We start from the raw sequence: 23,642 nt of genomic DNA on the forward strand, positions 1-23,642 counted from the left end.
AATGTCTGAAGTAGTGCTGGAGGGAACTGACACCATGAATCCTGCAGGGCTGTTCATAAATCCGTAAGAGTACGAGGGGGTGGACCTCTCTTCTGAACATCAAGTTGAAAGGCACCTCAGATATACCCAATGATTTTCATGTCTGGGAAGTTTGGCGGCCAGCAGAAGAGTTGAAACTCAGAAGAGCGTTCCTGGAGCCACTCTGTAGCAATTCTGGACATGTGGGGTGTGCTATTGTCCTGCTCCAATTGCCCGTATATGTCGGAATGTACAACAGACATGAATGGATGCAGGTGATCAGAAAGGATGCTTAATTACGTGTCACGTATGAGATTCGTATCTAGACGTATCAGGGGTCCCATATCACTTCAAATGCACACACCCCACATCATTGGAGAACCTCCACCAGCTTGAACAGTCCCCTGCTGACATGCAGGGTCCATGAATTCATGAGGTTGTCTCCATACCCGTACACGTCCATCCGCTAGATGCAATTTGAAACGAGACTCGTCCGACCAGGCAATATGTTTCCAGTCATCAACAGTCTAATTTCGATGTGTACGGGTCCCAGGCGAGGCGTAATGGTTTTGTCGTGCTGTCATCAAGGGTTCACGAATGTGCCTTTGGTTCCGAAAGGCAATATCGATGATGTTTCGTTGAATAGTTCGCACGCTGACGCTTGTTTATGGCCCAGCATCGAAATCTGCGGCAATCTCTGGACGGGTTGCACTTGTGTCACGTTGCACAATTTTCTTCAGACATCACTGGTCCCGTTCTTGCATGAACTTTTTCCGGCTGCAGCGATGTCGGAGATTTGATGTTTTATCGGATTCCCGATATTCATGGTACACTCGTGAAACGGCCGTACGGGAAAATTACCACTTCATCGCTACCTTGGAGATGCTGTGTCGCATACCTCGTGCCCCGACCATAACACCACTCACTTTAATCTTGAGAACCTGTCATTGTAGCAGCAGTAACTGATCTAAAAGCTGCGCCAGACACTTGTTGTCTTATATAGGCGTTGCCCACTGCAGTGCCGTAATCTCCCTGTTTACATATCTCTGTATTTGAATACGCATGCCTATACCAGTTTGTTTGCCGCTTACCAATTTAGATGAATGCAAGTAATAAAATGAAAGACCTGCTGCCATCGTTTTGCTGTTATTTTACTATACTGCAACCAGGAACTTCATATTTGATGGCTGCAGACACCATCTCTCTTTCACAATATTCTACGAAAGTCAATTCATAGATTTTCACCACTGATGGTATCGTGTATACGACTAGAGTTCAGCCCCTCAGCGTCAGTTAAGCCATGAAGATGGTGCACTGTATCACACCACACAGGTGATTAATATCAATATCCCGGTTACAGATGTTTCATTTTATTAAGTAAGTGAATGGTTCAAGTCTCTCAGACTGTCAATCACAGGGATGGACATTCAAAATCTACATGAAAGTAATCTGGGTAATTGGCGCTCCATAATGAGCAAAAACAAGTTTTTCGCGCAACTAAATGCTTATGACGTCATATTTCCTAAACTATGGGTCATATAATATTTGTACAGGTATATTCAGTTATAAGAGTGTATATAGATATTGTCTGTTAACAGTGGCCGGTCGGTGCGGCCGAGCGGTTCTAGGCGCTTCAGTCTGGAACCGCGCGACCACTACGGTCGCAGGTTCGAATCCTGCCTCGGGCATGGATGTGTGTGATGTTAGGTTTAAATAGTTCTAAGTTCTAGCTGAATGATGGCCTCAGATGTTGAGTCAAATAGTGCTCAGAGCCAATTGTTAACGGTGTTGCGAACATAATCGGTAGCAAATCATTTTGTAGGAGGTGTCGGCGAGGAAAGATTCGTAAAAGTTTTTAATTATGTGGAAAGGTGGTCGGAACGACCTTTGGAATGCAATGCGGCAGTGAATCTGCGTGGCATGGATTCGATAAGTCCTTGGTAGGTTTCCAGTGATAGGAGGTACTAGATGTCTATGCACACGTTACGGCGTTCCAATACATTATTGTTGGCCCGTGATTTACTATCATAGCTCCTATGAATGTCCATGTGAATGCCACACATAGCATAATACTGTCGCGACCATCCTGTGCCTGTCTTGCAGCTCGTGTCTCGAGAATCTGCTCACATAGATAACGACGCGTTCGCACCAGACCATCAACCTGTTGTAACAATAAATGTGGTTCATCCGACTAGACGACATGGTTCCATCGATTCACAGTCCAGTCTCGATGATCCCGAGCCCATTGTAATCGTTGCTGACGATATAGTCAACGTGAGGGGGCTGTCTGCTGCATTTTCAGCAATGTGCACTGAACACTTTGGTCCGAAACACTTACGCCGGCATCCTCATTGTACTCTATCGCCAGGTATCCCTCATCATGTCTTTTTTGCATTTAATATTACTTTATATTCTCTAATAGTCATGCATTATAAGCAGCAGAGGTGCAAAGACAGTGACAGGATTTAATTAAGAGTCAAGCACATTGAGAAACTGCAGCTACTGCAGGTAACACAACGAGGAGGAAGAAGGAACATTGCAGCTTAGCATTCGGTCGACGACGACATCATTAGAAACTTAACCAAAGCTCTTATTGGGGAAGGGTCGAGAAAGAACCCGCCAATGCCCTTTCAAAGAATCCGTTGTGGCAGTTGCCTTAACAATCTTTGGGGACTCAGGGAAGACCTCAGAGTGGAGGGTAGGATGAACTCATTGTCTTACGAGAGTTGGAACCTTAACACTGTCAGCAACTTGTTTACAACTTATACAAAATAGATACACGTTTCAAAGTTGTACTTTGCAGCATCAGTTGTGTTGATGGTTTGAAAGGAGCGACCTAGAGCCCAATGAATCCCTGTAACAGTTCTGAAGCGAATGCCGCGAAGTACTTCATCTTAGGACTCAAGATAGAGTCACAAGGGCTTAAATCTGCGGGTGGTACAACACTTCCCAGTCCCATTGTTCGAACATCTTAGTCTCAAATTGCGCCATATGCTACCGAGCATTGTCCCACATAGTCGTGGGCGGATCCTGCAGAAACTGTCGCCGCTTCTCTCTCTAATACAGTCGCAGGATGAGTGCCAGAAATGAAGAGCAGGGAATTTATGTGCCCCCGCCAATCTCCTTGGACTTAAGCCACTGTGACTTCAAATAGATTCCTAATAGAAGGAAGCACTTCACGGCATGCGCTTCAGAACACGTACAGCGATTCGTCGGGCAATAGACCGCTCCATTCGAACTATCAACACAAATTCTACAACGCTAGTCACTCTTTTCGAGGGTGGTAAAACTTCGAAACATTTGAGATTTGTATACGTTTTAGCCGGCCGTTGTGGCCAAGTGGTTCTAGCCGCTTCAGTCCGGAACCGCGCTGCTGCTACGGTCGCAGGTTCGAAACTTACCACAGGCATGGATGTGTGTAATGTCCTTAGATTAGTTAGGTTTAAGTAGTTCTAAGTCTAGGGGACTGATGACCTGAGATGTTAAATCCCATAGTACTCAGAGCCATTTGAACCATTTATATGTTGTAAATAAATTGTTGGCAGTATTAAAGTTCCAACCCTCGCACATCTGTGCCATTTCAGACCGTATGAACGAGGAGTTTTGACAACCATGATTCCGTTAGTCTCCTGTGTAGAGGTAATTCGTTCCCTAGCCCGCACATCCTTCTTGGTGTGCTGAGAGATTCAGGCTGGTGTGTCGCGCGTCGGCTGCCCTCAAACTTGTGGCAATATCAGCAGTTCTGGTAGCTTGCCTCTCTAGGGACCTGGCTCACGGTTCTCTGCGGAAGGAATCGCAAACTGCGGTTAAGCCTGCCGCAGGGGATAATAAGTAAGCCTACAGTTTCTGACAGACTTAGGGCCAAGCTACTAGCTTCTGTTTTAACAGTGCGCTCCTTCTCAAGCGCTCGACCTACTTTTGAACAATATCTGCAGCTAGTGTCCACAACTCGTAAGTGAAAAGCATATTTCAGAACCGACAAGATAATTGCAACCTTTCTAAATGGAACTTCATCAAGTACCGGTTTTGATCAGCTGCTGATTTTGAGGCGTAATATACGTCTGTATTGCAATGTCCTTACTGTAGCGTCGAATAAAATAAAAAAAATCCTTTGTGATTGCCACCCATATTATGTATTGACTATAAAAGTCATTTTACCATTGACAACAGTGACGCAAAATAGTCTTTCTTTTATTTGATACCACAGTGTGGATCTTACCATAAAGGCTGTTGCAAATAATTTTTTGATCCCTGTAATTCATGAGAAGATCTAAAAGAGCAGTTCTTCTTCTCTGCACTTTTCGTATTAGGCCATTTGTGGTCTTTTATGGTTCACATCTTTTTCTCGGTCTTCTAGAGAGTTCTTTATCTGGCGTGATGTTCTCTCTAGATCCAGGATTATGCATGGTCCATTCCATTTCTTCATGTTTTAATCCAGTTCTTCTTTCACACTCCTAATTTTCAAGTCCTTTCGAATATCTTCACCTCGCATTCCATCTAGTCTTATACATCCACTCACTTTCCAACGAAATAATATTTCTGTTCCCTGTACTTGCTTTCCTGGTCTTTTATTCAGTACCCACGGTTCACTTCCATATAACAGAACTGACAATGTGACTATTTTACATAAGTTCAGTCCTATTTCTTTCTGTGTTTTATGCTTTAAAGTTCTATTAACTGTAGCGCAGATACTTAAGGATCTATTCAACTTAATCGACATACTCTTCGTCTTCATACTACATTTTATATCCATGATAGTTAAAATATTGTACTTGTTCGATTGTTTTTAAACTAATCGCTATCTTAATTCTCAGTGAATATTTTCCACAGATCACTTTTGGCTCATATTTACTAGATGGTAGCTTCATATTATAGTCTGTTCATGTTTTATTTAGTTCATAAATTCGTCTCTGTAAATCATCTTCTCTTTAAAATATCGCTGTAAGGTCATGAAGGAATAGGAGTGATTTTAGGCTGGTCTGGCCCTCTTTATTTGTTTGTATCGGTTCTGTACATACGGCTTGCATATTACCGCTACTATATTTAAGATCACACATTTTTGTTTTTGCAGACTTTTGATAGTTGATACAAACTGTAAAGGGTAGCCTCTGTGCTCCTTTATTCTCCATAACTTGCATTTGCGAAGTAAAATCGCGAATAAGGGTTGAGTCCATGTCGATACTAGATGGGAGTAGCTTGCCATACTTCTATCTATTCTGCGTAACTTTTTCTAAAAATACTACGGAAAGCCTTCTCAAAATATATAAAAACAGTTTCAGTCTTTTTGTTAAACTCTCTCTGCTTGTCAGTAATCTGTCGTAAAACCTTAAACATGGCTACAACTTCAGCAAATGTATGAAAGTAAACTTGGAGAGGTTGAAAAAATCAGCAACCAGTTCAGTCAAAGGTTTTCTGTAAAATAAAAAAAAAACTGCGTCAGTCGTTGATTGTCCCTTTCCAAATCCGACTTGTTATCCTACAGTTATTGTTTTAAGTATTTTGTTTAACATTCTTGCATAAAATATACGTGTTGTGTCAAAATGTTTATTCTTCTGGGGTTCTCGCCTATATTCTTTCCTCCTTTCTTACGCAACAATATTACTCTGGCGTTCTTTCATTTTCGCTGTATATCTTTTTGTTTCCAGCACAAGATAAGCATATGAGTTAACTTAAGGTTTAGTGACAATGTTCCATAATCGATCAAAATTTGTTGGTTTTCGATTTTTTCCAGAGCTGCTGTGAGTTCTTTTGTTGTTCTGTCATCTAGGCCCTTTACTTCTCTTTCGGGATTGTTGTCTTTCCTCTGTTCTTGTTTCTATAGTATTTTATCTTCTCTTCTTTCGTAGTATTATTGAAATTAATTGTATCTTTTTTGTTTTATCTAACGCTTTCAAATCTCTATATGCTCGCGCTGATGACCATGACCAGAATATTCTGTACTTCTGAAGTATCTAAATCATTATCAGATAAAATATGCTTAGAAAAGCTCATTTGTATGAGCTTTCCTAAGCACATTTTATTTGATGATGATTACTCGAAACGCGTGTTACATAAAGTTTTTAGAGGTCAAGACGTTTCCATGGAATTAGTACATGCCAAGTCTGGATGGTTGCATAAGTTACAAATGGAAGACTTCATCAGTCAAATGGAAGTATTGTATCTTGCTGGTGGGCTCTCCCTTCCTTCTGTGTAATTTCTCTTTTGTAAATAGATTTGCTTTCCAGGGTAAGCTTTCAAAGATATTTTTATATGACACTTTTTTGTATTGCTTCCGCAATATCTGCTGATCAAATTTGGCAGCTTTTTTTGTTGCTTATGTTTGTCAGTTCTTCTTTGGTGGTGCTCCTGGTAGGCAATCGCTCTAACTTAGTATGTTCTGATATAACTCGAAATACTTTCATCCTGACGTAAATATAGTTTATAGATCTCATCTTGCTTATTTTTAATGAAAGATTTCTTCTGCTTCCATTTAGCAAAAGTTTCAGTTTGACATACTACAAGATAGTCATCAGACCCGATATCTAGTGGAGGTCAGTGAACTTAAACTGAAAGAAGATAATCATTTCTTACTTATCAGCCAAATACAGAGTAATATTAGCAACAACAGAAAATATTAAAACGGGAGTAAGACTGATTGTGCACTGGCGAAGGAAGGGACAAATGGAAAACGTAGACATGAAGGGACAGGATGATAAGACATCAGATCACAGCTTCCGCTCCACTAGAGAGAGCTGTAGAGGGTAAAAACCGTAGTGGAAATATGGACTAGAATATATCCAACTAGTAACTGAGGACGAAGAGGTTGGTATAAGTGGAAATTTGTGGCGCGCCGCATTAAACCAGCCGTAAGACTGAAAGTTCCTCAGTAGCCGTATCTTGGTTTATCTTCGGAGCAATATGACGCGTAATCTCGCGCTAAGAACGCATCGTCCTTGACCTCGTTCATGAGCGGTACTTCGCCCGATGCCACAGCAGCTGTGAGATCGAGACAGAGGAATATTTCAGTGTTTGTGTGATTATTTGCAGAGCCTATAACATCCGAGGCCATACACACCACTTTCTCATACTGAGCTGTTGTAGCAAGCTAGTAGCTTTCAAATGGCTTTGTGAGATATCACGATTGTCTTTCTGGTCACCAGTTTGCCAAATTCTGTTACTTGTTTGGTATTCTTCTTAGGAGCAAATGGGGTTGAAATGAATGACTGTTCGGCGGGAAACAAGCCAAGTATTTTGCAACTACCGTGTTAAATAACAAATTTTGGAAGCTACTCTGAATGAAAGCTGGAGAAAGGATACGGTTACTCTGGCGGTACCTGGATGATAAGGGCTTTCGGCTACTGCAATTTCTGAATACACGCTGGCGCTGGAGAGGGTGATTTAATGGCAGCAGCTCCGTGATTGCTATAGTGGATTGCTAGCTGACGTTTCCAAAGCGGTGGAAACAGTTATTTAACCTACGATGGTATTGTTGTTCGACAGCAGTATCATTTAGGTAGTGGGAGGAGCTGCAGGTGGAGGTGGAAGAAACAAACTTGGAGGAAATTTTAGTTTGAATAATTCCTATCACTTCTGTGAATGCGCAGTTTTGGTGTTACTTTACGAGCTTCACAGTTTTAAGTTCCATCCACAGATGTTTATGTTTTCTCATACTGCCGAAGACATCGAAAATATCCACTTTGAGGTTAAGCATAAAATGTTAGCGTTTTTCCCAGAACTGAGTGCAATAGGACTGCTAAGGCGTAGTGCAAAAGGAAGAGTAGGATTTAATATTCGTCGACGTCGAGATCACTAGAGGGTGGAGCGCAGGCTCGAACTAGGGACAAATTTCCGTCGTGCCTTTTCAAAGGAACTATTCTAACAGTCGTCTTAAGCGATTAAGGACATAGGAAATCTAAATCTCGGTTGCAGACAGGGATCGCAACCTCGGTTCTTACGAAGACGATTCCCGCCTCTTAGGTCTGCGGCACCTGACTGGGTTACATGACTGAGAAGCAGGGGGTGGGGGCAGCTGTATTTTGTAACGAAATTTTAGCTTTTTAACGTTGTAGGTTTAAGTGATGCTTGGAAATTTCACCAAAAACTATTTCTATAATATACAGGATGGTCCATTGATCGTGACCGGGCCAAATATCTCACCAAATAAGCGTCAAACGAACGAAAAAACTACAAAGAACGAAACTTCGGTCTAGGTTGAAGGGGGAAACCAGATGGCGCTATGGTCGGCCCGCTAGATGGCGTTGCCATAGGTCAAACTGATATAAACTGCGTTTTTTTTAAAAATAGGAACCCCCATTTTTTATTACATATTCGTGTAGTACATAAAGAAATATGAATGTTTTAGTTGGACCACTTTTTTCGTTTTGTGATAGTCACAAACATATCGCTCACAATTTTAGACGAACAGTTGGTAACAGGTAGGTTTTTTAAATTAAAATACAGAACGTAGGTACGTTTGAACATTTTATTTCATATGTTCCAATGTGATACATGTACCTTTGTGAACTTATCATTTCTGAGAACGAATGCTGCTACAGCGTGATTACCTGTAAGTACCACATTAATGTAATAAATGCTCAAAATGATGTCCGTCAACCTCAATACATTTGGCAATACGTGTAACGAAATTCCTCTCAACAGCGAGTAGTTCGCCTTTCGTAATGTTCGCACATGCATTGACAATACGCTGACGCATGTTGTCAGGCGTTGTCGGTGGATCACGATAGCAAATATCCTTCAACTCTCCCCACAGAATGAAATCCGGGGACGTCAGATCCGGTAAACGTGCGGGCTATGGTATGGTGCTTCGACGACCAATCCACCTGTCATGAAATATGCTATTCAATACCGCTTCAACCGCACGCGAGCTATGTGCCGGACATCCATCATGTTGGAAGTACATCGCCATTCTGTCATGCAGTGAAACATCCTGTAGTAACATTGGTAGAACATTACTTAAGAAATCAGCATACATGACAACATTTAGATTGATATCGATAAAATGGGGGCCAATTATCCTTCCTCCCATAATGCCGCATCATACATTAACCCGCCAAGGTCGCTGATGTTCCACTTGTCGCAGCCATCGTGGATTTCCCGTTGCCCAATAGTGCATATTATGCCAGTTTACGTTACCGCTGTTGGTGAATGACGCTTCGTCGCTAAATAGAACGCGTGCAAAAAAACTGTCATCGTCCCGTAATTTCTCTTGTGCCCAGTGGCAGAACTGTACACGACGTTCAAAGTCGTCGCCATGCTATTCCTGGTGCATAGAAACATGGTACGGGTGCAATCGATGTTGATGTAGCATTCTCAACACCGACGTTTTTGAGATTCTCCATCCTCGCACAATTTGTCTGCTACGGATTAACCGCAACAGCAGCTAAAACACCTACTTGGGTGTCATCATTTGTTGCAGGTCGTGGTAGACGTTTCACATGTGGCTCAACACTTCCTGTTTCCTTAAATAACTTAACTATCCGGCGAACGATCCGGACACTTGGATGACGTCGTCCAGGATACCGAGTAGCATACATAGCAGACGCCCGTTGGGAATTTCGATCACAATAGCCATACATCAACACAATGTCGACCTTTTCCGCAATTGGTAAATGGTCCATTTTAACACGTGTAATGTATCACGAAGCAAGTACCGTCCGCACTGGCGGAATGTTACGTGATACCACGTAGTTACAGGTTTGTGACTATTGCAGTGCCATCTGTCACTAAGCGAAAATAGCAGTCCAACTAAAACATTCATGTTTCTTTACGTACTACACGGATATGTAATAAAAAGGGGGTTCCTATTTAAAGAAAGGCAATTGTTATCCGTTTGACGTATGGCAGCGCCATCTAGCGGACTAACCACAGCGAAGTCTGCTTTCCCCCTTCAAGCCAGACGAGTTTCGTTCTTTCTAGTTTTTTCGTTTGATGCTTATCTCGTGTGATATTTGGCCCGGTCACTATCAATGAACCACCCTGTACAGTTTAGAGAGTTAATCCGGCTCTACAGCTACATCTACCTACATACATACTCAGCAAATCACCGTAGTCTGCATGAGGTACTTTGAACCACAACTAGTCATTCTCCTTCGTCGCAAATAGAGCGTGGGAAAGACAGCTATCTATATGCCTCCGTAGGAGCCCTAATTTCTCTTATTTTCTCTTCGCCGTCCTCACGCGGGACGTATGTCTGCAGCAATAGAATTGTTCTGCAGTCTATAGCAAATGTCAGTTGTCTAAACTTTCTAATAGCGTTTCGCGAAAAGAATGTCCACCGATAGATAGTTTTTCGACGACTGCAGTGAAGTTATTAGCGTAATGGTACTATGCGTGTGGCCGCCAGTGCACATCTCAAACTCAAATTCTGTCTAAACAGGCCTTGAGACCCAACGGTACCGATGGACAGCCATCTCATCCTCAGCCCATAGGCGTCAATGGGTGCTAATATTGAGGAACAAGTGGTCAGCACACCGCTCTCGCGATCGTTGCAGTTTTTGTGACCGAAACGGCTACAATCAAGTAGCACCTCAATTGGCCTCACAAGCGCTGAGTGCACCTCGCGTGTCAACAACGATCGGCAGATCCTGTCGGACACCCATCGAAGTGCTACCCTAGACTGATAACGCTAAACATCGGTGATCTTACGGGAACCATGTTACCATAGCGGCAAGGTTGTTTCCGGAGCATATATACCGCTGTGTGTAGTCGTTTGAGAAACGTCGTGCTGTTAACAAGAGGAGAAGCAGACTGTAAAAATGCTGTATTTGTCGAATTGATGGCAGCAGCTCCGCGATTGCTGTGGTGGGTTGCTAGCTAATGTTTCTAAGGCTGTGGTTCGGTTTTGAAGACTCGTTTCTCGAAATTTTTATATTAGCCTAGAAGATATACACTGCTATGTTCGTCATTGGAGAGGGTTTCAAGATAACTCCACGACACAAACCATCAACTGAAAACAATTCTACGTTTCCAAATTAATATAAACAATTGTCCTCGACATATCTCTCCACTCGGACATTCTTTGTGACATATCTGCAAGATCAATAGCCGTACGCCATTTCATATAGAACGTATTGTCTTTAGCACAGAGCCAACGCATTTGTAAGACGTGTTTGTATTTTATTTAACCCAGTTTCTGAGAATGTTATCACTGCACAAAACTATCCTCTTACGTCGCTTCCCACGGAGAAGTTAGTTAAAAAAAAGTTGGTTAATACTTTGGTAATGGCTATATGTATGAACATAGTCGTATAGAACATAAAATATATTTTGATTATCGAGAAAAGCACAACAGTCACTGGCTGTAACAATACTGTCAATCTACAAGATACGAATTTTTCCCGTAAATAGAATTCTGACGTAGACTACTTTTATAGATTCGACTGAACGTTCAGGATCTCAGTTCTATTTACGATATTCTTCAAAAAGTGGGGTTAAATATTTTAATACCTATGTTAACGTTACTGGCCGGCCGCGGTGCCGGCTGATGTGGCCGAGCGGTTCTAGGTACTACAGTCTGGAACCGCGTGACGTTGCGGTCCCAGGTTCGAATCTTGCCTCGGGTATGGATGTGTGTGATGTCCTTAGGTTTGAGTAGTTCTATGTTCTAGGGGACTGATGAACTCAGATGTTAAGTCCCATAGTGCTCAGAGCCACTTTATTGGCGTTACTGTGATGTATCTGTCATAATGGTTCGGTCTTAAGGTATTTTCTCTGATAGTTGCAGATACGAGCGTCATAAGTCTGGCGACAGATCACTGCGGAAGGCTCATCAGTATCAAGAAAACAATACTTCTTCCTCTTTTCACCGCTTCATCCAGTTCACTCAATAAATATGTACATTTGTCTAGCAGTCGAGCAGAAAGAGTGCTCTCGAAGTTGTTCAAAGACTTATCAGAAACATTAATAACAGTGTAAGAGGTTTTTGAAATATTTCTCTAGATAGACCTTTTGTATCTCTTGGAAGGGGAACTCGCTTTTATTTCGGCGACTACTTCTATCGCATTTATTACGAGCTTATAAATTTCCACAGCTCTCCTGAAAGGGAATTCCTGTAAAAAGAAGAAGATATCAAGGGAGGACTAGTTAGTTAAGTGACATCGTCCTCAATTCTATGACGAATTCAAATGGACAATGCAAGTGTTCTGAAAAAGATAAAAGGCAGATGATCACAGTGTAGTTTCCTCTTAGCTGATATCTCTTCTTTTATATAATTAAGTATCGACATCCTGTCTTACAACCTCATTTCTCGAGCTGAGCGGAACTGGAAAAGAATCAGTGTTTGCAGAACCAAGCGTTACACAGTATTATCTGGACTTAATTTACTTCAGTTGTTTTCTCTGATGATTTCAATTGAAATTACGTTGGGTCGCTTTAGCAAGCTCGATCGGAAGGTACAAGGGTGATCAAACTTCAGTACGTATACTTTTCTGTCTTATTACGTAAACATCCCACATCGAAGGCTGCAGTCTCTAATTACCTCTCTTCCAATAGAAGATCAAATGCTATTGAATGATGAAGCTAAGGCAGTTTTGTCAGAGAAGTAGCACAAAGATAATACAGATCTGATTCTGCGTGTGTTCCCAGCGCTGGATGGAATTGGTGTAAGGAAACTGCTAAAAATTCTGTGACAATTACAGTTAGAGAATATCAAGTCCAATACACCTCTAAAAATTGGGTATGTGACAATAATATCTAATTCTCTGGTCACCAAAGTGAGTGAAATCGCACATTAATTACAACAACATTCGGAAGAATAGATGTTTTGCTCACCTTACGGCTATTCTGATTTGTAATTTTTTTGTTGTTTCACTGTCAACTAAATTTTTAAATTCTTTCTACATGGTGTTCTAATGTCGCTTCACAACCAATTTTCAGTACTCGTCGCTTAAACGACTGCATAATAGACATTGAGAATCCTTGTCCCTCCCTTCTGTTGCTCCCATTCACTTTATATACCTGTGACGATAGTTCACTTAACTGCCTCTTTCTGTGCAAATAGCCACTGGACATGTGAAAGCCCTTCATACCACAATCAAATAGCGAAGAGTAAACAGCGCTGACACCACGATTCTGCCAAACTCAAGTGAGTTGTGCCGACTGAAAAATGCGACACCGCAATAGTGACTCAAATGTTGTGCGGTACCTGGTACTTCCCAGCAGAGGTAGACCCGTACAACCAGCTCGCATGTGGTTAGGCACACCGTGGTCAGTCCTGTGTTAAACCGTAACCAAGTTCCGCCTAAATCACCGGAAGGCAGGTTCTCTTCTCCGTAGAGGTGTTCCGTATGTTCCTGAAGGACGCAACAGAAACTGATGCTACTACCATCCCCCAGAGCAAACCCAAAACTGCTCGTTGACACGGAGCTTGCAAACGTGTCCAGAACTGAAGAGTACAACCATTGCTCCTGTAGTCATATTGTGCAAGCTGCCCAAGACAAATCGAACACATCAGCCTCTTCGGTGCTCGACTGTATCTCATTTTGTTGTTTTAATCGAGATATAGGTTCGTGGACGCAATCCATTTCTGGAGCGCTCAATGTAGTTCGGAGCATCAGTTATAAAATAATGGAGATCATGGATAAAGTAATAAATTTACAATGTATAACTGTAAACGTAGATTCTAACGGTGTATCTTCCCTGATGGAGAGTATCTGGTCACCTATAAGTGAACATTAATAAGGAGTGCATGCAGCCTTCGCCTTTGTCATGAACTCCAATGGGGACACTTTCAGTGAGGTGTCAATGTCTGTCGAAGTATGGAAGCACATCCTTCCCCAAGAGCGGAAGCAGATACTGTAATAATGTTGGACCGTGGGATATAAAAGGAAGCCGACATAGTATCTCATTAGAGAGGTGTGCTACAGCTTTCAGGTCGGAAATTTGGACAGACCGCTCCTTTCCAAGAATGTTATTGTCCACAAATTATTGCCCACAGATGCTGATTTATGACAGAGTGCATTGTCATGAAGATAAAGTGATCGTCATGTAACTGCTTCTCTACTGTAAAATGTGTTCATATCCTCCCGCATTTAGTATTTTCTCAGGAACACCAAGAGAATGACAACCTAAGGGCAAATACGCCACCATAAAGCAACAACACATCCTCTGTATCCTCTACACATGGTGGCAAGTAACGGTCTCCAGGCTTTCGCCAAAACCAAACCCTTCCATCGGTCTGCCACAGGGCATAAGGTGATTTATCATTGCGCAACACTCGTTTACAGTCATCCACTGACTAGTGACGTCACCCCTTACAGTATCTCAAGCGTAGCTTACCAGTGACCGCAGTAATGTGTCGCTTATAGGGAGTTGATCGATCAATGTACCCCATTCATTTTTAACTACCTATGCATTGCCATGGGGCTAAATGGACTGGTGGTAGCAGTTAGAAACTCCGAGTAAATTCCTCCGCTGATTTCATGAGATATTTTAGCACAGTGCTCCTAAAAAGGTTTTGCTCAATAGCCAATACTGACATTGTGAGGCGACCCTTTGGACAGCATATGTATCAATCTTATTACTAATTGATAACTTATATACATATGTCCGTGTAACGTCAGTTCGTAATTGACTAGCTATAATAAAGCGCCATAAGTTGACGGGAAATGAGCGTTTGGCATCATTGGCAGGGAGGCCCCTTGCGGGACGGCTCCTGCCGCCTTGGTGCAGGTCTTGTTACATTCGACGCCACATTGGGCGACCTGCGCGCCGGATGGGGATAAAATGATGGTGAAGACAACACAAGACCCAGTCCCTGAGCGGAGAAAATCCCGAATCCAGCCTGGAATCGAATCTGGGCCTGTAGCACCACAATCTGTCACGCTAACCATTCAGTTATCGGGGCGGACATAAGTGGTGATCACATCATATCTACACCATTCGGAACACTCTGCCTCTAACTGAGGCCTTTTCCAGATTGCTGCCAGCCATACTGATCCATCGGTTCTAAGACTACTGTAGCGAGGAGAGATGTTGTTTGTTTTAGTATGTGTGCGGACGACTTTGATTAATAACACACCGAAGCGCCAAGGAAACTGATATAGATCTGCATATTCAAATACAGAGAGATGTGAAAAGGCAGAACACGGCGCTGTGGGTCGGCAACGCCTGTATAAGACAAGTGCCTGGCGCACTTGTTAGAACGGATACTGCTGCTACAATGACAGGTTACCAAGATTTAAGGGAGTCTGATCGTAGTGCTATAGTCAAAACACGAGCGATGGGACACAGCCTCTCCGAGGTAGCGTTAAAGTGGGGATTTTCCCGTACGACCATTTCACGAGTGTATAGTGAATGTCAGAAGTGCAGCTTCTTCCGCAAATTGCTGCACATTTCAGCGCTGAGCCACCAACAAGTGTCAGCATGCGAACCATTCAACGAAATATCGTCTGTATATGCTTTCGGGTCCGAAGGCCCACTCGTGTACCGTTGATGACTGCACGACAGAAAGCTTTACGCCTTGCATGCGACCCAACACCGACATTGGTCTGTTGATGACGTTGGTTTTGGCGAAAGCCTGGAGACCGTTACTTGCCACCATGTGTAGAGGATACAGAGGATGGGTTGTTGCTTTATGGTGGCGTATTTGCCGTTAGGTTGATGACATGTTGCCTGGTCGGACGAGTCTCGTTTCAAATTGTATCGAGCCGATTGACGTGTACGGTATGGAGACAACCTCATGAATCCATGGGCTCTGCATGTGAGCAGGGGACTGTTGAAGTTGGTGGAGGCTCTGTAATGGTGTGGGGCGTGTGTAGTTGGACTGGTATGGGACCCTGATACGTCTCGATATGACTCTTACAGGTGACGCGTACGTAAGCGTCCTCTGTGATCACCTGCATCCGTTCATGTCCATTGGGGATTTCGGTGGACTTGGGCAATTCCATTCCAGCACGACAGTGCGACGCCTCACACGTCTACAATTGCTACAGAATGGCTTCGGGAACACACTCCTGAGTTTAAAAACTTCCGCTGGCCACCAGACTCCCGAGACAAGAACATTACTGAGCATATGTGCGATGCTGTTCAGAAGAGATCTCCACCCCGTCGTACTCTTACGGATTTATGGACAGACCTGCAGCATTCGTGGTATCAATTCCCTCCAGCAGTACTTCAGTCATTAGTCGAGTCCATCTCACAAAGTGTTGCGGGACTTCTGCTTGATGGCGGGGGCATTAAACGATATTATTCAGGTGTGTTAGTTTCTTTGGCTCAGCAGAGTAGTATCTGTACTCATATTTAAATACAGAACTGAATATGAAACACGATCATAATGGTTTGATAAATTTTCTTGAACTGACTGCGTTGTATTACAGCAGCCTTAATTAATTTAATGTTCTTTGTTACAAGTAAGTACGGTACCACATTTGATAATGACCATCTCTGTAATGCGAATACACGAATCCATTTTACTTCCGTGTCGAAATTTATACCATATAAGCTAATCGGTACTGGTTGCGCAACTTCGTGAATTATCAGTCCTGAAAGACAAACAATAAAGCGTAGCCCCTCTCACATCCTGTAGGCTTTAACCTTGCAATGGTCAGGCGCCACCCTGCTTAACGCTCTGCCTCTGAGGTGAGCGCCCAACTGTACTCATTCCACAGCCGAATTTACCAATTTCAATTAAAATTAAGCACATTTTTACTGTCTCAGTAGTTTCATTTCTTACTCAGCAGAAAAACTACACTATTAAGGAGCTCTTCACGTTAGTTGACGTGTTTGACTTCGGTTGTTAGTTGCTAGATGCATATTATTTTAACATTCGGGTAAGAACTGCGGATCACACGAATTCTTGATTCGAGCTGCATGTCACCCGCTGGCCACAGTTTGATGAGCACTGTTTAGGAACGCCCCTGCTATGCTCGACGATCCCTGACCGTCAGTACATGAGGTGCACCTGCTCTTGATTTAGTTGTGGTTAAACTTCCTGGCAGATTAAAACTGTGTGCCGGACCGAGACTCGAACTCGGAACCTTTGTCTTTCGCGCGCAAGTGCTCTACCAAGTGAGCCACCCAAGCACGACTCACGCCCCGGCCTCACAGCTTTACTTCTGCCAGTACCTCGTCTCCTACCTTCCAAACTTTACAGAAGCTCTCCTGCGAACCTAGCAGAACTAGCACTCCTGAAAGAAAGGATATCCTTTCATGCTTGGGTAGCTCGGCTGGTAGAGCACTTGCCCGCGAAAGGCAAAGGTCCCGAGTTCGAGTCTCATTCAGGCACAGAGTTTTAATTTGCCAGGAAGTTTCAAACCAGCGCAAACTCTGCTGCAGACTAAAAATCTCATTCTGGAAACATCCCCCAGGCTGTGGCTAAGCCATGTCTCCGCAATATCCTTTCTTTCAGGACTGCTAGTTCTGCTAGGTTCGCAGGAGAGCTTCTGTAAAGTTTGGAAGGTAGAAGACGAGGTACTGGCAGAAGTAAGGCTGTGAGGACGGGGCGTGAGTCGAGCTAGGGTTGCTCACTTGGTAGAGCACTTGCCCGCAAATGGCAAAGGTCCCGAGTTCGAGTCTCGGTCCGGCACACAGTTTTAATTTGCCGGGAAGTTTCATACCAGCACACACTTCGCTGCAAAGTGAAAACCTCGTTCTCAAAAATAGCTCTGAGCACTATGGGACTTAACATCTGACGTCATCAGTCCCCTAGAACTTAGAACTACTTAAACCTAACTAACCTAAGGACATCACACACATCCATGCCCGAGGCAGGATTCGAACCTGCGACTGTAGCGGTCGCGCGGCTCCAGACTGAAGCGCCTAGAACCGCTCAGCCACATCGGCCGGCAAAATCTCGTTCTGTTAGCTGTGGTTGTTCCCTCGCGTTACCATTACAGTCACTTCGCCAATGGTCGACTCCTCGATGGATTTGTTACTCAGTTTATATTCAATGACTAGACCACTGCGGTCTCATTCTGCTGTAACTCCTTCCTACTGACAATATTGCTCGCCTTCCTTTATAGGGGAAAGTCGTGCAGTATTGGCCGGCTTAAGTCTTTAGACTTTACTATAAAACTGTCGTGGTTAATCGGAATATTAATACATTATTTTGTTGCCCCAATACATGTTCTATGAATAGCACAATGTAGTGATTATTTGATATCTAATTAAACCGAAAATAAGACTATTACCAATATAACGTTCGTAGAAAGTGCCTCGCAGTATCGGCCATTGTCTTTCTGTGATAATATTGATTGTTAGCGATGTGCACTGGCACTTACTGAATAATAATAGAACACATAACCATGGGTATGTATTGTTACGATTTCAGCTTAGTTCGCCGATGTTCAGATCACTGTTTTACAGAGACATCCAATAAAATATATTCTGCTCATCCACACATCCAAGAAACGGTCCGATTCTAAACTAGGTTCACAGAACCCAGTGTTCTTCAAATGACTCAGAAAACAGAGTGCGCTTTTCAGTTTCTTCTGCTGACCCATTATTGCCCGTTTACTCCGCCACTATGTAATTGACTGTCTATGGCCACCCTCTGTGTGTTTATTTTATTTTGGAACACGCGACTGCAGTACATCTTTCTTCTACTGTCTCCTTCAGTCTTTATTTTTTCTGCTTTTATATTCTCTCTTTAGTCGCGATCTTCTTTTCTAATCGTTGAAAACGCTTTAGCAGCCACCCTCGCTCACTCCCATTTTCATGCACTCCTTATTCCATTTTCCTCTTACTTTTCCTCATGTTCTTCCATTTCAGTCTTAAAAGAAGTAAAAAGTAGAAAATACAATTAAAAAATTTAAATTACTTCTGAACGATACTGAAAGACAAGGTGGTGGCTTGTACTCCACGACGAACTCCAGTATTGTACGTTCTTCTATAGAAATTATCATGAAACGTTGGTAGATGTCATTCCTTACACAACACAGGTAACCAAAATATAGCAGCGAGCGAGGTGGCGCAGTGATTAGCACACTGGCCTCGCATTCCGGGGGACGAAGATTCAAACCGGTTTCGGGCATCCCGATTTAGGTTTTTCGTGATTTCCCTAAAACCGCTTCAGTCAAATGTTCCTTTGAATGAGCACGGCCGAATTCCGTCCTCATCCTTCCCTAATCCGGTAAGACCGATGAAATCGCTGTTTTGCCCCCTCGCCCGAATCAATCAACCGAAATACAACAACTTACCTTAAAAATTGGTACCGCGCTCCTCAAAATATCTTCGCTTCACTAGGAACTACAACAACCACCATCATGTACTAAAGGCAGAGAAAGCACTGAAGAGAGGAAGAAGATATCCTACTCCAGTGCATATGGATACGTAAGCCAGCTCCTGTTTACTGTACACGTTTGCTGCTTGGAGACGCGGCCGGTAGTGTAAGCCAGCCGATGGTGCACGAATCTCCGCTACTGACGGGTCCTCCTCTTGTAACGTCTAGTGGTCAGTTCTGAATTACCTGGGGTTGTCCGGGTGCTTTTCATTAGATTGTGTAGTGGATGGATAGACAGCAAGTAACTTCTCTTTCCGTGTGCGGTTGGCAGGTGCGGTACACGCACGACGGCTCGGAGCAGCACCAGGACGCGGTCTCGCTGGAGGTGGAGCTGTCGCCCGACGCTGAGTTCACGCTGCCCGGCTACCTGCAGGGGCGCCACCGCTTCGCGCTGCACGTCAACGTTACGCCCGTCAACGACCCGCCGCTGCTCTTCCTGCCGCCCGGCAAGACGCTGCGCCTGGCCCAGGTAGGCAGCCCGCGGCTCACGCCTCGCCCACTATATTGCCCGCGCCTGCATGATGAATGGCGCGCCGCGCGCATTCGTTTCCGTCGTCGTCCGGGCACAACCTCCACCCCGTCCCACTCGTCTTGCTTCCTCTCTCACTCCTCGTTTCTCACACCTGGAAAAAAACGCGCGGGGATACGTGTCTGGAAGCTTCCGCCGGGAAAGGTGTCATTTTGCTGCTCTCTCGAGCCATCCAACAGACGATTTTTTTTTTTTTCATTGTGCTTTAGAACAGGTACACATTCGAGAGCTACTCTCGTACACAAGTCTGAGATATTTTTTGTTTTGTTTTTACAAACATATAAATAATTGCCATAAAATGCGACGCAACGTAACAGTTTTCAGTTTCAAAAAAATAGATAATATTAAAAGAAATATGAAAATCAAATTTATACGTGGTTACAGGTCTTGTGCCTATTTTTAAAATTATAATTACGTTTGGGACCTAACTCACGCTTCTATAACATAAAAAAATAAAAACTTTCTGCTTGCATTTAGCCCAGAGAAAAGAGCGAATAGAACCAGAAGGGTCGCTCTTACTACTTTTCCTGTTTATTTGTTTTAAGTAAGTAGGCGAATAGCGAACATGGTTTTATTCAATACAGCAATCAAATATATTGCACGAATTGTAGTTCTTTTATTCTGTTTTCCAAATAAAAATTATCATTTCAGTAATTATTTTACTTTAACTTTAAACTGATGAACTTGGTGTCTTTGTTAGTACGTTAAATACCAACACCTTTTTTTAAAAAATGATGTTCCTGAATCGAAAAGCCGTATCCCCAGAAGTAACGGAGTGCTTTCTAACAACATCTCCTTGACAAAAAAATGACTCCTCACCAGATATAAGAAAACATCTTTCATCGGCTTTTTTTCTAAAATAAAATGCATTTAGTCTGCTAAATGACTGCTTCCTTTTTCCATGCACTTTAGTCACATCATAATCTTTTGGGTGGAGAACAGTGCCAGGTAGATATTCATTTCCATCAATCTTTTGGTGTTCTTCTGGAAAAACACTGACGATTACTGTGTCTACAAACATCTCAAATTACCAAAACACAACCCTATATTCTCAGTAAGCCGAAACGATAGTCAGATTAAAGTATATTTTTTTAAAAACTGAACGTTTAGTTCATGAAACGGAACTGCAAAACTGATTGTTGTTACTGTGGTCTTCAGTCCAAAGATTGGTTTGATGCAGTTCTCTATGCTGCTCTATCCTGTGCGAGACTCTTCATCCCTGAATAACTGCTGCAACTTACATCCTTCGAAATGTGATTATTGTATTCATCACTTGGTCTTCTACGATTTTTACACCCCCACTTCCCTCCAACACTAATTTGGTGATGCCTTGATATCTCAGAATGTGTCTAACAAGTGATTCGTTCTTCTAGTCAGGTTCTGCGACAAATTTCTTTTATTTTCTTTCCTTTTCAGCACCTCCTCCTAAGTTACGTGCTCTACTCATCTAATCTTCTGCATTATTCTGTAGCACCAAGTTTCTAAAGCCTCTTCTTGTCAATACTGCTTATCGTCTGTGCTTCGCTTCCATACAAGGCTACATTTCGTACAAATGCTTTCAGAAAAGACTTCCTAAAATTTAAGTCTGTGCTCGATGTTAGCGAACACCTCTTTCTTCGAAACGCTTTTCTTACCATTGTCAGTCTACGCAGCATGTCACTCTCAATGGAGAGAAGTCTTCCGAAGTAAGAGTGATTTCAGGTGTGCCGCAGGAGAGTGTCGTGGGACCGTTGCTGTTCACAATATACGTAAATGACCTTGTGGATGACATCGGAAGTTCACTGAGGCTTTTTGCGGATGATGCTGCAGTATATCGAGAGATTATAACAATGGAAAATTGCACTGAAATGCAGGAGGTTCTGCAGCCAATTGACGCATGGCGCAGGGAATGGCAATTGAATCTCAATGTAGACAAGTGTATTGTTCTGCGAATACATAGAAAGAAAGATCCTTTATCATTTAGCTACAATATAGCAGGTCAGCAAGTGGAAGCAGTTAATTCCATAAATTATCTGGGAGTACGCATTAGGAGTGATTTAAAATGGAATGATTATAAAAAGTTGATCATCGGTAAAGCAGATGCCAGACTGAGATTCATTGGAAGAATCCTAAGGAAATGCAATCCGAAAACCAAGGAAGTAAGTTACACTACGCTTCTTCTCCCACTGCTTGAATACTGCTCAGTAGTGTGGTGTCCGTACCAGATGGGGTTGACAGAAGAGATAGAGAAGATCCAACGGAGAGCAGCGCGCTTCGTTACAGGATCATTTAGTAATCGCGGAAGCGTTACGGAGATGGTAAATAAACTACAGTGGAAGACTCTGCAGGAGAGACGCTCAATAGCTCGGTACGGGCTTTTGTTGAAGTTTCGAGAGCGTACCTTCACCGAGGAGTCAAGCAGTATATTGTTCCCTCCTACGTATATCTCGCGAAGAGACCATGAGGATAAAATCATAGAGATTAGAGCCCACGTAGAGGCACACCGACAATCCTTCTTTCCACGAACAATACGACACTGGAATAGGAGGGAGAACCGATAGAGATACACAAGGTTCCCTCCGCCACACACGGTCAGGTGGCTTGCGGAGTATGGATGTAGATGTAGATATCCTCTATACTTTGGCCATAATCAGTTATTTTTCTGCCCAAACAGCAATCTTAACGTTCAATATCTCGTTTTCTAATTTAATTTCCTCAGTGTCGTCTGATTTAATTCTAATACTATCTATTATCCCTGCATTGGTTTTTTTTTGTGTCCATCTTATATCCGTCTTCCAAGACATTGTTGTTGTGCCAAAATGGAAGCCGAAGAACTCTCATTTTCCTATTTTGCATTACTGTTATGATGTTACACTGCTGCTTGATCTCTTTGGAGATTCCACTATTTTTCTCAATAGCCATATTTCCATCGTTCATTAGTGGACTCTGTCTAGAGTGTCAGTCTTCTACAACTATACGGTAATGCATTCCAGATGAATTTGACAGTTACAATGAACAACAGATTTGAAGCGAGAATGTGTAAATTGCATGATTTTAAGTTAGTTACGTTTATCTCAGTATAAAATGATACAAAATCAACATCTCCATATATATTTAGCTCTAGTTTTTTTTAAAAGTAATATACATTTTTGGTATAAATAGCTCACTAACTAAATATGCGTTCATGCTCAAAGATTCGGAACAACATATTTTAAGTGAATAATTACTTGAATTATGTGTTATGCATTGATAAATCTCAGTGCCATTCTGGAATTACAAAAGTAAAATATTAAGAAAAAATGAAGATAATATTACATGAAAGAAAATACTTTGTAAGTCTACTTTGTACCCGAACTATATAAACCACAAAAGGAAATATATAAATCACCTGGTCACAAACACATTTAAAGGATTACAAATGTTAAATGTTCATATATAATGTATATACAATTACATATTTTGTTCAGAGATAAATTCAGAAGATGGCCGTTTTCGCTGGCTTGACGTTTATATGCATACTCGGGAACATCCCTTATGACAGTCCAGCAGTAATCTACTAAAACAGTAGGGCTCCACTTTCCGGCATATCTCTTCTCAAATGTGGCAATATCTTGATGAAATCGCTCCCCATGTTCATCACTTACTGCACCACAATATTTGGGGAAGAAGTCAAAGATGACTACGTAAGAAATGCATTTTCAGTGACACATTGTCTACAATCTCCTTGTAGTTTATTGCTCGTTTGTTCACTAAGAACTGTAAACAGACTGTCCTAAAACATCCCCATGCATGCTTTTCATCACCTTGTATGATTCCACCAAAAGTCTCGAATCTGTGTGCCTACAAAGATGCCCTCCTTTACTTTGGCATCACTTAAGTAAGGCAGTTTTCGCCTTAAGT

At 42.6% G+C, this 23,642-nt stretch overlaps 1 protein-coding gene across 1 annotated transcript in view; it reads left to right on the top strand.

Moving 5' to 3' along the window:
- The window catches only part of LOC124796073 (chondroitin sulfate proteoglycan 4), a 543,527-nt gene that overhangs the window by 185,916 nt on the left and 333,969 nt on the right, over nt 1-23,642 (top strand). Inside the window, exon 7 of the mRNA XM_047260159.1 lies at nt 19,506-19,703. Within this exon, the coding sequence (XP_047116115.1) occupies nt 19,506-19,703 (198 nt within the window). The remainder of the gene's footprint in view (nt 1-19,505; nt 19,704-23,642) is intronic.

Source organism: Schistocerca piceifrons, chromosome 4 (genome assembly GCF_021461385.2).
Source record: "Schistocerca piceifrons isolate TAMUIC-IGC-003096 chromosome 4, iqSchPice1.1, whole genome shotgun sequence".
NCBI lineage: Eukaryota > Metazoa > Arthropoda > Insecta > Orthoptera > Acrididae > Schistocerca > Schistocerca piceifrons.